Source organism: Athene cunicularia, assembly GCF_003259725.1.
Source record: "Athene cunicularia isolate RWA chromosome 6 unlocalized genomic scaffold, athCun1 chr6_part1, whole genome shotgun sequence".
Taxonomy (NCBI): domain Eukaryota; kingdom Metazoa; phylum Chordata; class Aves; order Strigiformes; family Strigidae; genus Athene; species Athene cunicularia.
In genome coordinates this window covers 10,929,924-10,947,252 of record NW_020799105.1, presented here as the reverse complement: position 1 = coordinate 10,947,252, position 17,329 = coordinate 10,929,924, and the positions used below count along the sequence as shown (strand labels likewise).

At 62.5% G+C, this 17,329-nt stretch overlaps 6 protein-coding genes across 8 annotated transcripts in view; 4 read left to right on the top strand and 2 right to left on the bottom strand.

Annotated features, from left to right (window-relative positions):
- MMS19 (MMS19 homolog, cytosolic iron-sulfur assembly component) overlaps positions 1–1,619 on the bottom strand; it is an 18,432-nt gene extending 16,813 nt beyond the window's left edge. Inside the window, exons 1-2 of the mRNA XM_026850975.1 lie at positions 1,363–1,619; positions 1,287–1,318 (exon numbers count right to left, since the gene is read on the bottom strand). Of these exons, the coding sequence (XP_026706776.1) occupies positions 1,287–1,318; positions 1,363–1,505 (175 nt within the window). The 5' untranslated portion in view covers positions 1,506–1,619. The remainder of the gene's footprint in view (positions 1–1,286; positions 1,319–1,362) is intronic.
- Positions 1,620–2,846: 1,227 nt separating this feature from the next.
- On the top strand, positions 2,847–3,866 carry UBTD1 (ubiquitin domain containing 1). Its single transcript, XM_026850983.1, has 2 exons — positions 2,847–3,147; positions 3,375–3,866. Exons 1-2 carry the CDS (start codon positions 2,973–2,975, stop codon positions 3,758–3,760), a joined length of 561 nt encoding a protein of 186 aa, XP_026706784.1. The 5' UTR covers positions 2,847–2,972; the 3' UTR covers positions 3,761–3,866.
- Positions 3,867–5,002: 1,136 nt separating this feature from the next.
- Positions 5,003–9,482, top strand: ANKRD2 (ankyrin repeat domain 2). 2 transcript variants are annotated; one of them, XM_026850982.1, is made up of 9 exons: positions 5,003–5,584; positions 5,973–6,086; positions 6,170–6,331; positions 6,518–6,625; positions 6,782–6,880; positions 7,115–7,213; positions 7,351–7,449; positions 8,304–8,402; positions 8,493–9,482. In XM_026850982.1, exons 1-9 carry the CDS (start codon positions 5,333–5,335, stop codon positions 8,595–8,597), a joined length of 1,137 nt encoding a protein of 378 aa, XP_026706783.1. In that variant the 5' UTR covers positions 5,003–5,332; the 3' UTR covers positions 8,598–9,482. The 2 variants fall into 2 exon arrangements, with proteins under 2 accessions (XP_026706783.1, XP_026706782.1); XM_026850981.1 differs by having other exon boundaries at positions 8,304–9,482.
- Positions 9,378–12,855, top strand: HOGA1 (4-hydroxy-2-oxoglutarate aldolase 1). Its single transcript, XM_026850988.1, has 7 exons — positions 9,378–9,756; positions 10,870–10,998; positions 11,075–11,202; positions 11,320–11,454; positions 11,625–11,721; positions 11,890–12,023; positions 12,470–12,855. The coding sequence occupies exons 1-7, from the start codon at positions 9,528–9,530 to the stop codon at positions 12,617–12,619; spliced, it is 1,002 nt and encodes a 333-aa protein (XP_026706789.1). The 5' UTR covers positions 9,378–9,527; the 3' UTR covers positions 12,620–12,855.
- A 109-nt stretch (positions 12,856–12,964) lies between these two features.
- MORN4 (MORN repeat containing 4) lies at positions 12,965–17,295 on the bottom strand. 2 transcript variants are annotated; one of them, XM_026850986.1, is made up of 4 exons: positions 16,752–17,295; positions 16,508–16,622; positions 16,310–16,419; positions 12,965–14,223 (listed from the first exon to the last, which is right to left on the bottom strand). In XM_026850986.1, the coding sequence occupies exons 1-4, from the start codon at positions 16,918–16,920 to the stop codon at positions 14,075–14,077; spliced, it is 543 nt and encodes a 180-aa protein (XP_026706787.1). In that variant the 5' UTR covers positions 16,921–17,295; the 3' UTR covers positions 12,965–14,074. The 2 variants fall into 2 exon arrangements, with proteins under 2 accessions (XP_026706787.1, XP_026706785.1); XM_026850984.1 differs by lacking the exons at positions 16,310–16,419; positions 16,508–16,622; positions 16,752–17,295 and adding exons at positions 14,379–14,488; positions 14,577–14,691; positions 14,821–16,241.
- The window catches only part of PI4K2A (phosphatidylinositol 4-kinase type 2 alpha), a 7,257-nt gene continuing 7,010 nt past the window's right edge, over positions 17,083–17,329 (top strand). The window contains exon 1 of the mRNA XM_026851497.1: positions 17,083–17,114. Within this exon, the coding sequence (XP_026707298.1) occupies positions 17,083–17,114 (32 nt within the window). The remainder of the gene's footprint in view (positions 17,115–17,329) is intronic.

Below are 17,329 nucleotides of genomic sequence, written 5' to 3'. Positions count from 1 at the left end.
GGGTGGGAGGGAGGGAGGTTCTCCCGTGGGATGGTGCCCGCCATTCCAGCAACATGTGCGGGGTGCCGTGGCTGCCGTGTCCAGCTGTGCCCACTGCCCACCCTGGGAATGCCCCGCTGGCTTGAGTTAGGGTGATGGTTCCCCATGGAGCAGGCAGCCCTGGGGATTGCAGGTGATTTCTTGCAGGTGAGTCCCGGCGTCCTGTGCTGTGTGTTCACTCAGCTCGGTGGGAGTGTGGGGCCATTGCATCGTAACTTGGAGCTGCTGTGGCTGGGGGGTCAGATCCCATGTCTGGATCTTTGTGCTCCTTCCTGTGCCAGGCAACAGCTGGCTGCAGTGCTTGTGTCTCCATCACTGCTATTCACTCCCTGCCAGGCTCTCCTGGGATGCGTCACTGTCCCCTCCTGGTGTTCCTGTGCCTTTGGCAGTTGCTGCTGTTTTCTTGTAGTGTGTTCCTTTCCGGGGCAGCAGGGCCATCCCTCATGCTGGGGTGCCCAGGCTGGCTCCTGCCCTCGCTTGCATGGTGCCACCAGCCCCTGGGAGCCACTCCTCAGGTGGTGGAGGATGAAGCAAGACTGTAGCTGCCCTCACCCGCCGTGCAGGGACACTGCTCTGGGCCAGCAGCACTCAAAGGGAGGAGTGCGCTGCTTACCTCTGCTGTCCTGGGAACCCTGCTAAGCAGTGCACCTGGCCAGTGGCTCCTGCGATGGCTGACAGTTGTTGTGACCCCCTGCAGAGGGGTCCTGCCAGCGCTCCCTGGAGCGAGTGACAGCACTGTCCCCAGGGTGGCCAGCTAGCTGCAGCAGGAAGAGCAGGGGATGCCGATACCATGCAACATCCTAATCCTGCCTGGCCCAGGAGGGGACCAGCTGGCACTGCTGGAAGCAGTGTTGCATGCCATCTGGCTGGCATCTCCTCCAGGGTCAAGCCAACTTCCAGGACCCACTAGTTGAGGTTGCCTGAGGCTCCAGCTAGGCAGGGAGTGAGCCCCAGGGCAGGGGAGCCTCTGGGGTACAGCCTCCTGCCTGGGAGTCCCTGCACCACAGCACCGTGGAGGGGGATGACCCTCAGGCAGGGCACTGCAGGCACAGGGCAGGAGGTAGGCAGGCTGCCGACCAGATCCTGTTGGCTCGAGTCCGGGCACAGCAAGTGGCTGGACCTGTCCGGTGGTGCTGCCATGGAGAGTTGCACAAGGGGCCAGGAATAGAGCAGCAGGAGGTGATTAGAGGCTGCGGGGCCCAGCTGGGCGGCAGCAATAAATAGATGAGGCTTAAGCCCCTGCCTACCTGGACAAGGCTGCCGGGCACACCTGCCTGCACTGGGTGGCCGTGGCCTATCCCTGCTGTGGTCAGGCCCCGTGGCTCTGATTCTGCTGCATCCCCTGGGCCAGCCTCTTCCCTTTGCTGCAAGCAGAGCTGGGGGTATGGTGCTGGCCAGGAGTCCTGCCATGCATGACGAGCCCAGCTGCAAGGACGTGTACCCAAGCCTGGTGGCCACAGCAGCATGGAGTCATGATCCCAGCCGTGTCCTTCAGGCTGGCTGTGACTGCTACTCCACTGCCCTCCTGGGGCAGGTGCTATCTCCGACCTTACTCTGTCCTGCGGTGCTGCAGATCTGTCCTGCCCAGCTCCGTGACTGCTGAATCGGCAGCCCTGGCTGCAGCCGGCTGCCCTCACTCCTCTAGGGAATCAGGCAGGATGTTGCCTGTCAGGGGTGCTCAGTGTCCAGCCCTGGGGTAACTGAGCTCCTGTGCCCCATGGGGACCACTGGGGTGGGTGCCACGTATTGCATCCAGCTCTGGGCTGGGTGCTTGCTTGGAAAGTGGGTGCTGTGCTGGTTCCAGTGGTCTTGGAAGGGGTGGGATAGGACTGGTACAAAAAAAAAATTTCATATAGTGCCTTCTATCACTTACCCAGGAAGTAGCTCAGCCCACAGCTGGCAGTGGTGGCTGTCCCCAGCAGTGGGTGTGTGTGTGGCATCACATTGCCTGGCAGGTCACTGTGTGGGCACAGGCATCCTTCCTGCCCATCTGGGGCTCCACATCCCCCATGTCGCATCCCCACAGGAAGGGTGCCGGCTGGCTGCCCTAGGGAGAGGGGTGGCAGGAAGGAGCTGTTGTCACTCATTGTCCCCAGCTCAGCTGTGAGTGACAACAGCTCCTTCCTGCCCCATGCTTCCTGCCCAGCCGTGGGGCTGACAGGATGGGGCTGTTCCCACAGGGCTCCAGCCTGCTGTAGGGAGGGCAGGGCAGTGTGGGACTGACATGGGGGTGGCCCAGACCCTTGGGCACTGCTGGCCGCTGGGGTTCCCTGGGGACATGGTTGGGGGCTGTTTCATGGAGATCCAGCTCAGTTTGGCCCATTTCTGGGGCTGCTGCAAGCTGGCAGCTGCCCACCCCCTGATGCCCTGGAGGCTGTGTGCCTTCTGTCTTGATCACAGCTGGTCTCTGCCATCCCGAGGTGGGCAGAGAGGACTAAGTCCTGCCCCACTTCCCTCACCAGGGCAGCAGCTCAGTCTCTAATCCCCTTCCTGCTCCAACTCTCCAGCTTATTTCCTGGCTAATTCCCCAAGCTATAAATACTGCTCTGCCTCAAAGGGCCCCGAGGCCTAGTGGCCACCCCACAGGGCAGGGGCTGGTCCCCCTAGCATGGGTGCAAGAGCCCTCATCCCTACTGGGGACAAAGGATGTTACTTGGGAGTGCAGCTGCTATGGGGCCAGTGGGACCTTGGGCAGGGCTAGCTTTAGCCAGGTTCCCCCTGGCTGCACTGGGGGCTGTCCTGTGCTGGGTAGGGGAGTTCCTTGGACACTGCTGTGCACAGTGTGAGGGGTCCCCAGGAACCTGTGGGGATGGAGGTGGGGGACTCAGGGCCCAAGGGGGACCCCTGTCCCTTGGCTGAGCTTCACCCTCCCCTCCCCAGGCCGCAATGAGCCCCTGAAGAAGGAGCGTCCCAAGTGGAAGAGTGACTACCCCATGACGGATGGGCAACTGCGTAGCAAACGCGATGAGTTTTGGGACACAGCACCTGCCTTTGAGGGCCGCAAGGAGATCTGGGATGCCCTGAAGGCAGCTGCCTATGCTGTGGAGGCCAATGACCACAGCCTGGCCCAGGCCATCCTAGATGGAGCCAGCATCACCCTGCCCCACGGTGAGAGACGGCACAGGGGGTGAGGTGGGGTCAGTGCTGAGTGTCCCATATCTGGGCACATGGGGGTCCCAGGTTGGAGAGGAGAGGGGTCCCCAGCTGCATCCACGCAGCTCAGCCAAGGCAAGGTGGACAAGGCAGGCTCTGACCCACTGCCTGGGGTGGCCCTGTCCCCATTTGGGTGGTCCACAGGGATGCCCATCCACAGCATCTCACCCTGCCATCCTCAGGGTCCCTGACGGAGTGCTACGATGAACTGGGCAACCGGTACCAGCTGCCTGTCTACTGCCTGGCACCTCCTGTCAACCTCATCCTGGAGAGGAGTGAGGAGGAGGCAGCAGAGCCGGCCGAGCCTCTGCCCAACGCCCGGCGGGAGTTTGCCCTCAAAGTGCGACTTTCCACCGGCAAGGACCTGCGGCTCAACGCCAGCATGGGTGACACCATCGGGCAGCTGAAGAAGCAGCTGCAGGCGCAGGAGGGCATCGACCTGGCTTGGCAGCGCTGGTTTTTCTCAGGCAAGCTGCTCACAGACCGCACACGGCTGCAGGAGACCAAGATCCAGAAGGATTTTGTCGTGCAAGTAATTGTCAATCAGCCTCTGCCACCCAGGAACTGAGCCCCCACCCCGCACTGGTTGCGGGTAGGGGGCTGGGGGGCAGTGGCACCTCTGGGGATGCACCAAGCCCTGCCAGAGTGGGGGCAGCTCCTCCCCCTCAGGGTGCCCCCCACCTGGGTGATTTCCACCCCCACCCCATCCCCTCCAGGAAGGGCTGCATGGGGGTGTGCCACTACAGTGGCCCCTCTCAGCTGGGACACGGACATACACTGCGTTTGCTGCAGGAGGTTTGAGACCAAATGTCTCCGAGAGGGTCAGCACGGCCAGGGCCCCACTGCCAGGCTGTGCCGGCAGGGAGAGGCTGTGACCTGCTGGGCTCTGACTCCCTTTGGCCAGGAGGCCCCAGGGTGCTGGGCTGGGTGGAGATGTCTCCCCTCTGTACATAGTCTGTATTTATCAATAAAGCCTTTTCATCCTTTCTCTGTCCCTGGAGCAGGTGGGGAGGGGGCTGCAGCTATGGATGGTCCCTGTACCTGTCCAAGTTGGGATGGGCTCAAGGTGGCCGGGGAGAGCCTTGATCCCTTAACTTTGCCCCTCAGTGCTACCCTGACCCTGTCACACCAGGACCAGCTCTTTGCCTGCCTGGACCCTTCTCCAGCACTGCTGCCATCATCCCATTGCTATCCAGGCCACTTACTGGTATGGGACCACTGCCTCCTTTTCCCAGTGTTCCCCTCTGGAGTTTTCAGCCTGTGCCTGTCCCAGGGCCAGGCGGGACAGTCCATGGAGGAGAATGGTCCCAGGCCCAGCATCACCTGTCCTGGTGAAAATGGCACCTCTCTGCAGCCAGAGGCTGTGGCACCCATGGGACTGGGCACTCAAGGGTGTCCCTGGGAACTGCCCGGGATGGTGACAGTGATGTGTCCCATCTGTCCTTCCTCCAGGTCCTGTGCCGAGGGCTGGTGCCCAGCGCATTAACTGTCCCAGCATAGGGCAGCACTGGCCTCATCTTACAAAGGGGGAGAGCAAAGCCCAGGGAGGCTGAACAATGTCCCTGCTACCAGGAATAGCTGCTGGCTCTGCCTGACAGCCCCACGTGAGGCTGGTCCCACTGTCAGGCTGCCCGTGCATGGCTGGGGAGGCCAGGCAGCCACTGGGATCCTGGAAGAGCTGCTTGGGACGCTCCACACCTGAGGTCATCCTTCAAAGTGGTGCAGAGGGGTTGTGGCTCTCGGCATCACATGCTGCCTGCCACTGGTTGGGGTGGGGGGGGGACACAACACCTCCTTTTGGAGTGGGCAGCAACACCCCTTGTCAGGTGCCAGGGAGCCTTGGATGATGTCGGTGGGTGGTGCAGCATCTGGTTGCGTGGAGATGGGGCGATGGGATCCACAGGGAGCATTCTGGCTGCCTGGGGTGGGTGGCACAGGTACAGGACCGATGGGGCAATCCCAGACTGTTTTCTAGCTCCATCGAGCCTCTCTGGACCAGCTGCCATGGGCTGTGTGCACCCAGCTCCCTGCACCCAGCACGGGGTTCTGGGCAGCCCTTGAGGGGGGCAGTGGGTCTCTTTAAGAGGGTGCAGGGATGGGGAGGTGAGCCAGGGCCACCAGAAAGCAGGAGGGTGAGCTCATGGCAAAGCTGCCCCAGTCATGTCGAGCAGCCACAGCTGACGGTGCCCTTGGGCTGCGGGACGGAGGGGCCGGCAGCATAAAGCCCTGCGGTCAGCGGAGCTGCCGGCAGTACCAGGAGCCAGGGCTGGGCAAGGAAGAGAGGCTGCATCCTGCACAGGGCTGTGCACAGTGGGCAGACATGGAGCTGGATGTGCAACGGGCCAAGGATCTCATTGAGCAGAAGCTGGCAGAGGAGGAGGAGGAGGAGAAGGTGGGTCCACAGGGTAGGGGGGTCCTGCCTGGGCTGCAGCAGGGACTCGCCTTGTGCTGCATTCAACTTTAAGGACTCGGATGTGAGAAGGCTGGCACCAACCCTGCCATCTCGGGGGATGCAGCAAGGTGTCCAAGGGCTCAGAGGGTCATTGGGTTCCCAAACCAGGAGCTCTTGCCCATGGGGCAGAGCTGAGCAGCAAGCAGGTGTTCAGCTTGCCAAGTAGGGCAGGTGGGAAAGCATAAGACCAAGGGCTGCTGTGTGTCCTGTAGACCTCAGCAGCAAGCTGTGAGCTGTGCCCAGAGCCACCTCCACTGGTGGGCTGGGGACAGAGGTGGTGGGGTTGCTCCATGCCCAACCAGGACCATGCAGGCCTCTACCCATGCAGCGACTCAAAGATGATGGCACACGGGAGCCACCAGCTGTGGAGCGGATGAGCACACCTGACCTAGAGGAGGAGAAACGCCGTGGCCCCAGGAACTGGGGCCTTGAGGCTGTCAAGGTGAGGGACATCAGGGAGCAGGGGGTGTCGGGGGAAGCTGGGCACAGAGGAGGTAAATAGGGCTTTGCATGTCCCCCCCCAAGGGCCAGGAGCGGGTGCGGAAGAGCTCAGTCGACCTGCGGCGAGAGATCATTGATGTGGGGAGCATCCAGCGCCTCATTGAGCTACGCAAGCAGCGCCGGCAGCGCCGGGAGGAGCGGGCAGCCACCCCTGAGCCCCCCCCACCGCCTGAGCCCCTGGAGATTGTATGTCAGGGGGTCCTAGGGTGCGGGAGGGGCTGCTGGGACAGGGGCTAGAGTCTCCACAGGCCAGACCCCAAGTCACCTTGCCAGCTGAGAACTTCCCCAGGGAAGCAGGGCAGTGGGGGGCCCGTGTTGTCCCCTTTCCCATGTCCCTGTGATGCCTCAGTCCTGAGCCCATCCTGCCACCAGGAGGGTCCTGTGGAGCCGGAGACCTTCCTGCGAGCTGCTGTCCAGGGCAAGATGCGCGTCATCGAAAAGTTTCTGGCAGATGGTGGCTCCCCTGACACATGTGATGAGGTAGTGTCCCCAAAGGCTGCTGGCTGCCCCCTACCTGCCCCTGCCATCATGCCCCACCATGCCTGCTGGCAGAGGCTGGGACCACTGGAACAGGGCTAGGGGTACAGCTGGGATGGGGATGAATCCATCTGCCAACATGGTGCCTTGTCCCCCCAGTTCCACCGCACAGCTCTGCACCGCTCCTCACTGGAAGGACACACAGACATCCTGCAGAAGCTGCTGGACAGCGGGGCCACTGTCAACTTCAGGGATCGGGTGAGGACAGATCCTGCCCCCGACTCCATGCTGGTCTGAGCCTCCTCGCATGGCACAGCTGGAACAACAGCAGGGCTGAGGTTCCCACAGCAGGGCAGTGCTGTCCCTACTGCTGAGGTGGCTGCAGGCAGGGCTCTGCTGGCTCAGCCCAGACACGGGGACTGGCTGGGGTAGGGGATGGACACGGGGTGGGGTGTCCCCTGCCATTGCCATGATATGGCTCTGTGCACTCAGCTGGACTGCACTGCTGTGCACTGGGCCTGCCGGGGTGGGCACCTGGACGCTGTCAAACTGCTGCAGGACCGTGGGGCAGACCTCAACATGAAGGACAAGGTATGCAGGGCAGAGCTGGGGGGCACAGAGCTGTGCCAGGGGCATGAGTGTGCCCTGGGGGACCAGGACTGGCCCTGTGTTAGGCTAGCAGGGATGAGTGCTGATCCACTCTGGTGTCCATCTCCTCCTGCTTCAAGCTGCTCAGCACCCCCCTCCACGTGGCCGCCCGGACTGGGCACCTTGACATTGTGGAGCACCTCATCCACTGCGGAGTGGACATCAACTCCCCGGACAGGGTGAGTGCTGCAGTTGCGCAGTCAGCACCGGCTGGGTAACTGATCCCTCCTCCCTTGGCTGACCCCTCCAGGGGCTCCTAGCACCTGCAGCAGGGCATGACCAGACACACTCACATCTCTGCCTCAGGTGCTGGCAGCCGCAGCCAGAGATGGGACAGTGCTGTGGTTTGACACTAGCTGGCAACTAAGCACCACACAGCCACTTGCTCACTCCCCGCCCCAAGGTGGAATGGGGAGGACAATTGGAAAAAACATGTTAAACTCATGGGTTGATATAAGAACAGTTTAATGACATAAAATATGATAATAATGAGAGTAATAATAATTGTAATGAAAATGCAAAGAGAGAGAAACAAAACACAAAAAAGACAAGTGATGCACAATGCAATTGCTCACTATCTAGTGACCAGAGAGTCCCCAAGCAGAGATCACCCCTCCTGGCCAACTTCCCCCAGTTTATATACTGAGCATGATGTTCTATGGTATGGAATATTCCTTTGGCTCGTTTGGGTCAGCTGTCCTGGCCATGTTCCCTCCCAGCTTCTTGTGCACCTGCTCACTGACAGAACATGGGAAAAATCCTTAGCTTGGGGTAAGCACTACTCAGGAACAATTAAAACATCAGTGTGTTATCCACATTATTCTCACCCTAAATCCAAAACACAGCGGTGTACCAGCTGCTAGGAAGAAAATTAACTCTATCCCAGCTGAAACCATGACAGGGGGGCAACATCCCCCTTGTCCTCATGGGGAGGCATGTATGCGGGAAGCCAGGGAGCAGTGCTGGGGACAGGCAAGGGGTCCCTGTCCCCAGGGCTGGACCCTGATCTCCATTCTGGCTGCGTCTCTCGCAGGAAGGTGACACAGCACTGCATGACGCCACACGGCTCAGCCGTTACAAGATCATCAAAATGCTGATCCTGTATGGGGCCGACATGATGGCCAAGAACCACGTGAGCAGGGGGAGGTCAGCACCAGGGCCATTTGCTGCCCCACCATGTTACACCACCCTGGCCCCAGCCTCTCTCTGCCTGCTCTTGCAGGCTGGCAAGACCCCGACGGACCTGGTGCAGCAGTGGCAGGTGGACACACGCCAGGCGCTGGAGACCAAGGAGCAGCCTCAGGGGGAGATGGAGGTCCCTGCCTGACAGTGCTGGTCAGGGACCAGGGGACTGGTTTGGTTCCAAGGAGCAGGATCCAGCCAATACTTGTCTGTGTCAATAAAAGCCACCAAAGAGCAGTATTTGGCCCCGGGGGACTGTGGGGCTGAGCAGCCTGCACTGGGGGTGACGGAGTAATGAAGATGGGTGATCTGGGGAGCTGGGTTATCTGGCAGCACAGACATGCCCTGCCTCCTAGCACAGGGACTGGGGTGTTAGTGACACCATGGGGCCAGGGCTTGAGTGGTTCAAGGGTGGAACTCTTTGCTGCAGGATGCCCTGGTTGCTTGCAGTGTTTCAAAGTGCCACCTGAGCAAGCTCTGGGAGGAAAACTACATCAAGGGCAGCTAAATCCAGGTCCATGCTGTGCTGGAGACTGGGGTTGTGACAGGAAGCAACAGTCATACCCCTGCCAGGCAGCTGCTCCATGGCTGCTTTTTCTCCTGCTTTCTCCACTGGAGCCATCCCTGGGGGGGACACAGCAGCCCCTTTGCAGGCTAGTGACTTCTGCTGAGTGCAGTGCTCATTACTCCCTACCGAGAAACGCTCCTTCTCACCTGTTTACAGGAAACCCTACACCAAACCCAGAGCAGGGGAACCTTGCTAACAGCCCCGGGGACTCCCTGCAGTGCCTAGTCCCTCCCCAGCCCTACAGCCTGTCTCCGTAGGTGGCAGAGGGGTGGCTGCCAGGACTGGCAAGCGGAAGGGAAAGTGCAGCTGGGCTGGCCGGGGCTCACCCGGAGGGGTGCTGAGCTCCAGTAGCCAGCTCCTGGAGCAGGGAAGAGCATTCTGAGCTCACCCAGTACCGCCCCCCATATCATCTGCCCAGCCAGGTTGCGGGTCCCTCACGTGCCCCGTCAAACATTAACAGCCCCTCGGCAGGGCAGGCAGCAGGGCCAGCAGCAGCACCCATCCACCATGGCATTCAGCACCCGCCTCGCCTGGCCCCTCCGGCCTGCCCTGGCAGCTCTGCGCCAGGCAGCCCCCAGGCAGTGCCGGGGGCTCAGCATCCCCGTGGGACCAGGGCAAACACTCGACCTCAGGGGCATCTTCCCGCCCCTCGCCACCCCCTTCTCACCCACACAGGAGGTGGACTATGCCCAGCTGGAGGGCAACCTGCGCCGCTACGCCAACATCCCCTTCCGAGGTGAGTGCTGCCCACTGTCCCTCTCTGTGCAGGCTCCTGCCAGTTCCCTGCCTGCCGCAGAGGCTGTGCAGCAGTATGCAGGCAGCCTGCTGGCTTCCCAGAGGTGCTCAGCCTCCAGCCAGACTTTGCTCTGGGGCTGGCAGCCCCTTGGGTGACCCACGTGGGACCCTTTTCATGGCATATGCCCACACAGCCCAGGCACACACATAGGTCCTTGTACACCCCTGTCACACTCTGGTGCATACTTGCATGCACACCCCACACATGTGCAGGCTTGCACACATCCTCCACATGCAGCTGCAGGCTTGCACCTGCCCTCTGCACACTCACACAGATTCAGTGCCACAGGATGTATATCTGTTGGTTGCCCAGGATGGATGGATTGTAGAAGAGGGGCTGCAGGAAGAGGCCAGAGGGTTGCAGGGATGTGCCCCAGCATCTCCCCTCTTCTGACCAGTCTGTGAGTCCAGGGCTGTGGGGATGGGGACTGGAGAGGGTACACTGTGGGCTGCAGAGTGTTTTCTGAGCAGCCAGGGACAAGGAAGGCAGAGAGGCTCATGGGGACACCCAACCCTCCTGGCATCCTGGAGCCCTGGCTGCTGCAGCAGAGCCTGGCAGCACTGGGCTGGAGTTGGCCTGCCTGTGCCCGTGGTGCTGGCAGGGTCCCAAGAAAAGGGTTTGTGTGCCCCAGCTGAGGACAGGGCAGCACAGCCTGGCTGCAGGCACCAATAAATACCCAGCTAGCAGTGCTGCGTGGGGGTGTTTTCTGGGAATGGAGACAGGCAGGTGGTGTGTTCAGTCCACAGAGTGCAGGCATGGCAAACACAAGGGTGCTTGGGTAAAGGATGGCACAGCTGGTGCTCCCTATGGTGCAGGTGGGCACTGCCATCTGGGGGGCACATACACACATGTGCCCTTTGTGGAGGAGTCCACGGCTTTGCAGGGCACCTGCAGGAGCCTCCTGGCCCAAGAGGGCTGCTGGATGCAGGCATCAGGCTGCGCTGGGTGCCTAGTACCCACCCGAGAGTGGGGTGGGGAGAGGGCAGGAAGGCCTGTGCCATGGGCACCCTGCTCCTCTGCCCGAGCCCTGCCTTCCCCATGCTTGCATTTCAGGGCTGGTGGTGCTGGGCTCCAATGGGGAGTACCCCTACCTGGCACCCCGTGAACGGCTGGAAGTGGTGAGCTGCGTGCACCAGGCTCTGCCCAGGGACCGCCTGCTGCTGGCTGGCTCGGGCTGTGAATGTGAGTGCCTGTGTGGGCAGCGTGGGGGCCATGTGTTCCCCCCGGGGCGTCCCTCACCCCTCTGCCTCCTCCCCAGCCACCCAGGCCACCATTGAGCTGACGGTCAGCATGGCAGAGGCAGGGGCCGATGTGGCGCTGGTCGTGACACCCTGCTACTACCGGGGGGCCATGACCAACGCTGCTCTGGTCCAGCACTACACGGAGGTGAGCCATGACTGGTGCCTGCTGGCAGCCCCAGCTGGGGCAGCAGCACAGACAGGGAGCCCATCATGCACATCTCTGATCCACCCCAGCTGCTGAGTTCTGCCCGGCTGCCCGCAGGTCGCCGACGCATCCCCCATTCCTGTGGTGCTCTACAGCGTCCCTGCCAACACTGGCCTGGACCTGCCCCTGGAGGCTGTCCTCACCCTGGCTCAGCACCCCAATATCGTCGGGATCAAGGACAGCGGAGGGGATGTGAGTGGGGCAAGGCTTTCCTCGGGCTGACTGCCATCAAACCTAGCCCCAAGCTGGCAATGAGGAGCTGGGACTTGCAGCCCTCCTCTGGGCCCTGGGGATGCTACATGAGCCCCATGGAGGGGAGACAGGGTGATGTATGCCCCGGGGCACAGCATATTTCTCCTCAGATTACCCGCATGGGGCTGATGGTCCACAAGACACGGCAGGAGGATTTCCAGGTGCTGGCGGGATCAGCTGGCTTCCTAATGGCGAGCTATGCCCTGGGTAGGTGCTACTGCCCCTGCTCAGCTGGGAGCATGGGGTGCTGCCCTGGGGGAACTGGTAGGGACTGGCAGCTGGGTGGGAGGAGGCAGGTGAGAGACAGCAATGCCTGGAGGTGCTGGTTGGGCATCGCATGCCAAACTGGCTGTCAACGTGCTCCGGTGTCCCCAGGTGCCTCTGGGGGGGTCTGTGCCCTCGCCAATGTCCTGGGTGCCCCGCTGTGCCAGCTGGACCGCCTGTGCCGTGAGGGGAACTGGCAGGAGGCCCGTGATCTGCAGCACCGGCTCATTGAGCCCAACACGGCGGTGAGTGGGCAGCACTCCCCAGGATGCTGCAGGGTGGGGGTGCTGGGCCATCACAGAACTGGAAGGCAGAAAAGGATGGACGTCCTTGGGGCTGTGGGGGGTAGAGTGGTGGTCAAAGGGGGACAGGATGGCACAGCACCCAGCCAGTGAGCCAAGCAAGCCTGGAGACAGAGGGGTGGGAAATGCTAGCCCTGCCATGCCAGGAACAGTGTGTCCACTAGCAGCAGATCCCTGCCTGACCCCCTCAAGGCAAGGCCACCTGTTTATAGGCAGGGATGGGGGGAAGAGCTGCTCCTCCGCCCCCCACCCCACCGCAGGTACTTCACTGCAGGGCTGCAGCCACCTCGCAGCCTGCCCAGCCCTGCATGGGGCTGGTGCAGGAGCCCATAGAGCATGTTGCTCTGTCCCACACGAACCAGCAAGTGCCCGCACCCTCCCTCCTGTAGGTCACCCGTCGGTTTGGAATCCCGGGACTGAAGAAGGCCATGGAATGGTTTGGCTACTACGGGGGTCCCTGCCGTGCACCTCTGGCCCCATTGAGCCCCCCGCAGGTTGAGGAGCTGAGGGGTGCCTTCAGTGCCAACGGCTGGTTGTGAGGGGTCCCCCTCACCCCTCCCTGCACCATGAAGGCACAGGAGCCAGGGACCCCAGGAGGTGGGGATGTGGTGGGGACACTGGGATGAGGCCAGGAAAAGCCACTCATCTCACTCCTTCCTGCTGGATGGGGCTGCCCTGGGCAGAGTGGGTAGAGGGGATACCCAGCACCCCCTGGCCACACTTGCATCCCTGCCAGCCCCCAGGGTCCCACTGTCCCCACCTGGGAAGGATCCCTGCACTGTGAGCTGGGAATAAACCTGCTGCCCCCACTCTGTGTCTGCAGTCCTGCCCATGCAAGCAGTCCCCCACCCGGTCCCTGCTCCCAGCAAAAAGGACATGGCCCAGGCATTTGGCAAAGTGGTTTATTCAGCTGAAGCCTGTGCAGGCAGCAGCACAAGGCAGGGTCATGGCAAGGCACGGGACCAGTGTGGGCAGAGACCGGCAGGGAGGGCACACCCCCTACAGACCACCACCAGACTGTGAAGGCTGCCAGGACCCCTGCACCATGACCAGCTAGACCTCACTGGGCATGAAGGTGAACACGCAGGGGGGAGATGAAGAACATGTGCAGGGGGCAAGATGGGGAGCTGTGTGCCCCCTGCCCACCCTGCCTGCCCCTTCGCCATGCCCCTATCCCCCACCCACCCTTCCCAGGCCCCCTGCTCCAGCCCTGGCACTCCATGCAGCCCTGCTCGTGCCCCTTGACCCTGCTCCTTGCTCGCCATTGCTCCTGCCCTCCCCCAGCGTGAAGCAGATTGGGCCAGGCTGGGTGTCCCTCAGTCCCCCTCAGTGAGGATGCTGCTGCAGATGTCCCCAAGGCAGTGGATGGGCTGGATTGGCACAGGAATGAGGACAACACAGCCCATCAGCTGGCCCTGAGAGCAGGCTGGGTCCTTCAGTGGCACCATGTCACCCTGCTAGGGGCACGCAGGGGATAGCTGGTCACTCAGAGCTATAGGCGGAGGCCACAGGCTGCCAGAGGTGCCCACCCTGCCTCGGGACCAGGGTAGCAAAGGGAGCCAGGAGTTGCCCCTCTATGGACACATGCTGCAGCCAGCAGCTTCCATCCAGGGCACCCTGGCAGTGAGGTCAGGGCCCAGCCACAGCCCCTACACACCTGCTCCATCTTCTGCAGCAGGCTAGCAGCCCCGGTCGTCCACACCCTTCCTGGGGGACAGAGGGGCCGAGCCCTGGCCACCCTGCCCCCCTGCTGCTCTGGTAGCTGACAGGGCTATAGCCAGAGAGAGAAGGCACCACGGCTGCCCCGGGGCACTTGGGTGGAGAGTGGAGGGCCCCATCCCCCCCAGCTGTGGGGGTTCAGTGGGGGGGGGGGCTTGGTGGTGATGGAGCAGAGGGGCACCCAGCAGTGCCACGTCCCTGCTCTGGGGACTGTGGGGCCAGCCAGCGCCCAGCAGCAGGGTCCGCACTGCAGCAGGGGGGGATGTGGGGCACCGTCATGCTGTCAGGTTGTGGGCAGACTTGGAGGCGCCCTGGGCCCTCTGGATGACAGCCGGGCATTTCTCCCTCCGCAACAGCTTGTTGTTCTCAAAGAAGCCCTCGTTACGCGGCACCCCGTGGGAGCCGTCGGGGAAGGTCAGGAGACCTGGGGAGGGAGGGAAGGGCTTGGAGTGAAGGGGCAGGGAGTAGCACCCTCCAGGACCAGGCTGGAGGGACAAAGTGGGAGATGCTGGACGGGGCTGCGCTGAGCTGGAGCAGCGCAGGGCTGCGGCTGCCTGCATCATGCCACCAGGCACTCACCGAAGCCATACACGCGCCCGCCTTTGAACTCGCCCTCAAAGGTCATGTTGTCACAGCGGGTGAAGACGCCGACGCCATTGAACTTGCCCTGCACAAACTCCCCCTCGTACCTGTGAAGGGGGGAGTTCCTGAGGCAGCAGCTCCCCACAAGCAAGTGGGGATGCCCAGGAGGGGTGTACGCAGGGGTGCCATGCTCACCTGGAACCATCAGAGAAGGTGAGCACACCGCAGCCATGGAAGAGCCCGTTCTCAAAGTGCCCCACATAGGCGGTGCCGTCGGCAAACGTCAGTTGCCCAACACCATGCCTGCGACCTAGGCGAGGGCAGAAACAGGCAGGGCTGGACAGAAGGCAGGGACTGCCCCAGAATGGTGCTCGGCAGGGACGCGGGGGCTGTTTGGCTCCCAGCACAGGCAACACCAACCCCTCCTGCCCCGTCTCACCTTCCTTCCATTCGCCACGGTACTCCTCCCCGTTGGAGTAGGTGAAGGAGCCTTTGGTGAGGGTCATGGTGACTGTCTCCAGCGGCACAGTGCAAGAGCTGACAGGGAGAGGTGCAGAGGGTGGCTGCTGGGAGAGGGGAGCAGCCGGGCTCACCCAAAGTCCCCGCATCCCCTCAGCTCTCAGAGAGGCACGTGTCTGCCCTAGGGACAGCTCTGCTGTGGTACACTGCAGTTGAGGTGACCTCAGGAGCACAGCCACCCTGCCTTGCCTCTGAAACCCCAGCCGCCGGGTTTGGGTTGCTGCCCGCCCCACTGCAGGGCTCAGGGCGATATGAGCCCATGGGGGTCACAGCCCCGTGAAACGTGAGCGAGCAACAGGCGGAGGAGCACGGCAGGAGCTGGCTGCCTCCAGCATGGCTCCCTGGCAGGACCCGAGGGGCCCTGCACCTCAGCAGGCTCAGAGCAGGGGATGCCCTCCGCTCTGTTGGGGCAGTCCCAGGACGAAATGGGCATTCTGGAGAGGAGAGATGCTTGCCGGGTTGTGCTGGCTCTTCAGCAGAGGGAGCAGATTGCTTGTGGGGTTTGCAGCTCCAGCATCAAGGATGAGCAGGCCTGGCTCACCCCCCAGGGATGGAGTGGCTCCTCCTCCTAAGAGGGACAGCAGGAAGAGGGCCCTGGTCTGGCTCCAAGGGTTGGCAATGCTGTCTGCTGACAGCCAGCAGCCCTCGGAGCACTGCACACTCCCAAAGCTGCCACCACGCAGCACAGCTCTCCCCAGCACACAGGGAAGGCATCAGCATGGAGACAGCCCCACAGGCGGGCTGGGCGCTGCCTCTCCAGCAGCTCCCGGTGCAGCTCAGGCAGTGCCTGTGATGGGAGGGGGATCCCCGCTTCCAAAGGAGGTGTCCCCGCTCACACCGGGCTGTGCGTCCCTGGAGAGATGGGTGCTGAGCCACGCTACCCAGGACACAGTGCCCAGGCGCTCATCAGCAGGGAACTTGCAAGGGCTTTGTGTCCACAGGAGAAATGGCCCCCAGCCAAGCCGAGCAGCGACTGAATACTGCTCTCTGCTGATGGCAGCGACCAGGAGCTCAGCGCCGACTCCCCAGCCTGCAGCCTGCCCAGCACCTCTGGGGACACCAGTGCCCGGAGGAGAGGGTGCTGCTGCAGGCTGTTAAATCCAGCTGCAGGGAAGGGCTCCCTCCACCAGCATGGCCTGTGCCTGAACCTGCAACTTCAACCAGGGGACGAGCAGCATTTGCCTGTGAGCAACCCGGCCTGCCCAGCAGCTGGACGTCCCCCCAGTGGCACCCACACACCCCAGAGCCCTGCACGCACAGCGCCCACAGCAAACAGGGGCCGTGCACGCAGCACACCCTGAGCTGTGCATGCCTCCACTCTGAGCCCACCACCTGCCCGGGCCCCGCGCACCCACGAGCTGGAGCAGCGCAGGGCTGCGGCTGCCTGCATCATGCCACCAGGCACTCACCGAAGCCATACACGCGCCCGCCTTTGAACTCGCCCTCAAAGGTCATGTTGTCACAGCGGGTGAAGACGCCGACGCCATTGAACTTGCCCTGCACAAACTCCCCCTCGTACCTGTGAAGGGGGGAGTTCCTGAGGCAGCAGCTCCCCACAAGCAAGTGGGGATGCCCAGGAGGGGTGTACGCAGGGGTGCCATGCTCACCTGGAACCATCAGAGAAGGTGAGCACACCGCAGCCATGGAAGAGCCCGTTCTCAAAGTGCCCCACATAGGCGGTGCCGTCGGCAAACGTCAGTTGCCCAACACCATGCCTGCGACCTAGGCGAGGGCAGAAACAGGCAGGGCTGGACAGAAGGCAGGGACTGCCCCAGAATGGTGCTCGGCAGGGACGCGGGGGCTGTTTGGCTCCCAGCACAGGCAACACCAACCCCTCCTGCCCCGTCTCACCTTCCTTCCATTCGCCACGGTACTCCTCCCCGTTGGAGTAGGTGAAGGAGCCTTTGGTGAGGGTCATGGTGACTGTCTCCAGCGGCACAGTGCAAGAGCTGACAGGGAGAGGTGCAGAGGGTGGCTGCTGGGAGGGGGGAGCAGCCGGGCTCACCCAAAGTCCCCGCATCCCCTCAGCTCTCAGAGAGGCACGTGTCTGCCCTAGGGACAGCTCTGCTGTGGTACACTGCAGTTGAGGTGACCTCAGGAGCACAGCCACCCTGCCTTGCCTCTGAAACCCCAGCCGTCGGGTTTGGGTTGCTGCCCGCCCCACTGCAGGGCTCAGGGCGATATGAGCCCATGGGGGTCACAGCCCCGTGAAACGTGAGCGAGCAACAGGCGGAGGAGCACGGCAGGAGCTGGCTGCCTCCAGCATGGCTCCCTGGCAGGACCCGAGGGGCCCTGCACCTCAGCAGGCTCAGAGCAGGGGATGCCCTCCGCTCTGTTGGGGCAGTCCCAGGACGAAATGGGCATTCTGGAGAGGAGAGATGCTTGCCGGGTTGTGCTGGCTCTTCAGCAGAGGGAGCAGATTGCTTGTG

Coding starts and splice junctions, on each gene's coding strand:
- UBTD1 (XM_026850983.1), top strand. CDS start 2,973: ATGACGGATGGGCAACTGCGTAGCAAACGCGATGAGTTTTGGGACACA. Junction 3,148..3,374: donor CAGCATCACCCTGCCCCACG/GTGAGAGACGGC, acceptor TGCCATCCTCAG/GGTCCCTGACGGAGTGCTAC.
- ANKRD2 (XM_026850981.1), top strand. CDS start 5,333: ATGGCAAAGCTGCCCCAGTCATGTCGAGCAGCCACAGCTGACGGTGCC. Junction 6,332..6,517: donor CGCCTGAGCCCCTGGAGATT/GTATGTCAGGGG, acceptor TCCTGCCACCAG/GAGGGTCCTGTGGAGCCGGA. Junction 6,626..6,781: donor CCCCTGACACATGTGATGAG/GTAGTGTCCCCA, acceptor TTGTCCCCCCAG/TTCCACCGCACAGCTCTGCA.
- HOGA1 (XM_026850988.1), top strand. CDS start 9,528: ATGGCATTCAGCACCCGCCTCGCCTGGCCCCTCCGGCCTGCCCTGGCA. Junction 9,757..10,869: donor CGCCAACATCCCCTTCCGAG/GTGAGTGCTGCC, acceptor CTTGCATTTCAG/GGCTGGTGGTGCTGGGCTCC. Junction 10,999..11,074: donor GGCTGGCTCGGGCTGTGAAT/GTGAGTGCCTGT, acceptor CCTCCTCCCCAG/CCACCCAGGCCACCATTGAG.
- MORN4 (XM_026850986.1), bottom strand. CDS start 16,920: ATGCGGGGACTTTGGGTGAGCCCGGCTGCTCCCCCCTCCCAGCAGCCA. Junction 16,623..16,751: donor CCGTGGCGAATGGAAGGAAG/GTGAGACGGGGC, acceptor GCCCTCGCCTAG/GTCGCAGGCATGGTGTTGGG. Junction 16,420..16,507: donor ACCTTCTCTGATGGTTCCAG/GTGAGCATGGCA, acceptor CCCCCTTCACAG/GTACGAGGGGGAGTTTGTGC.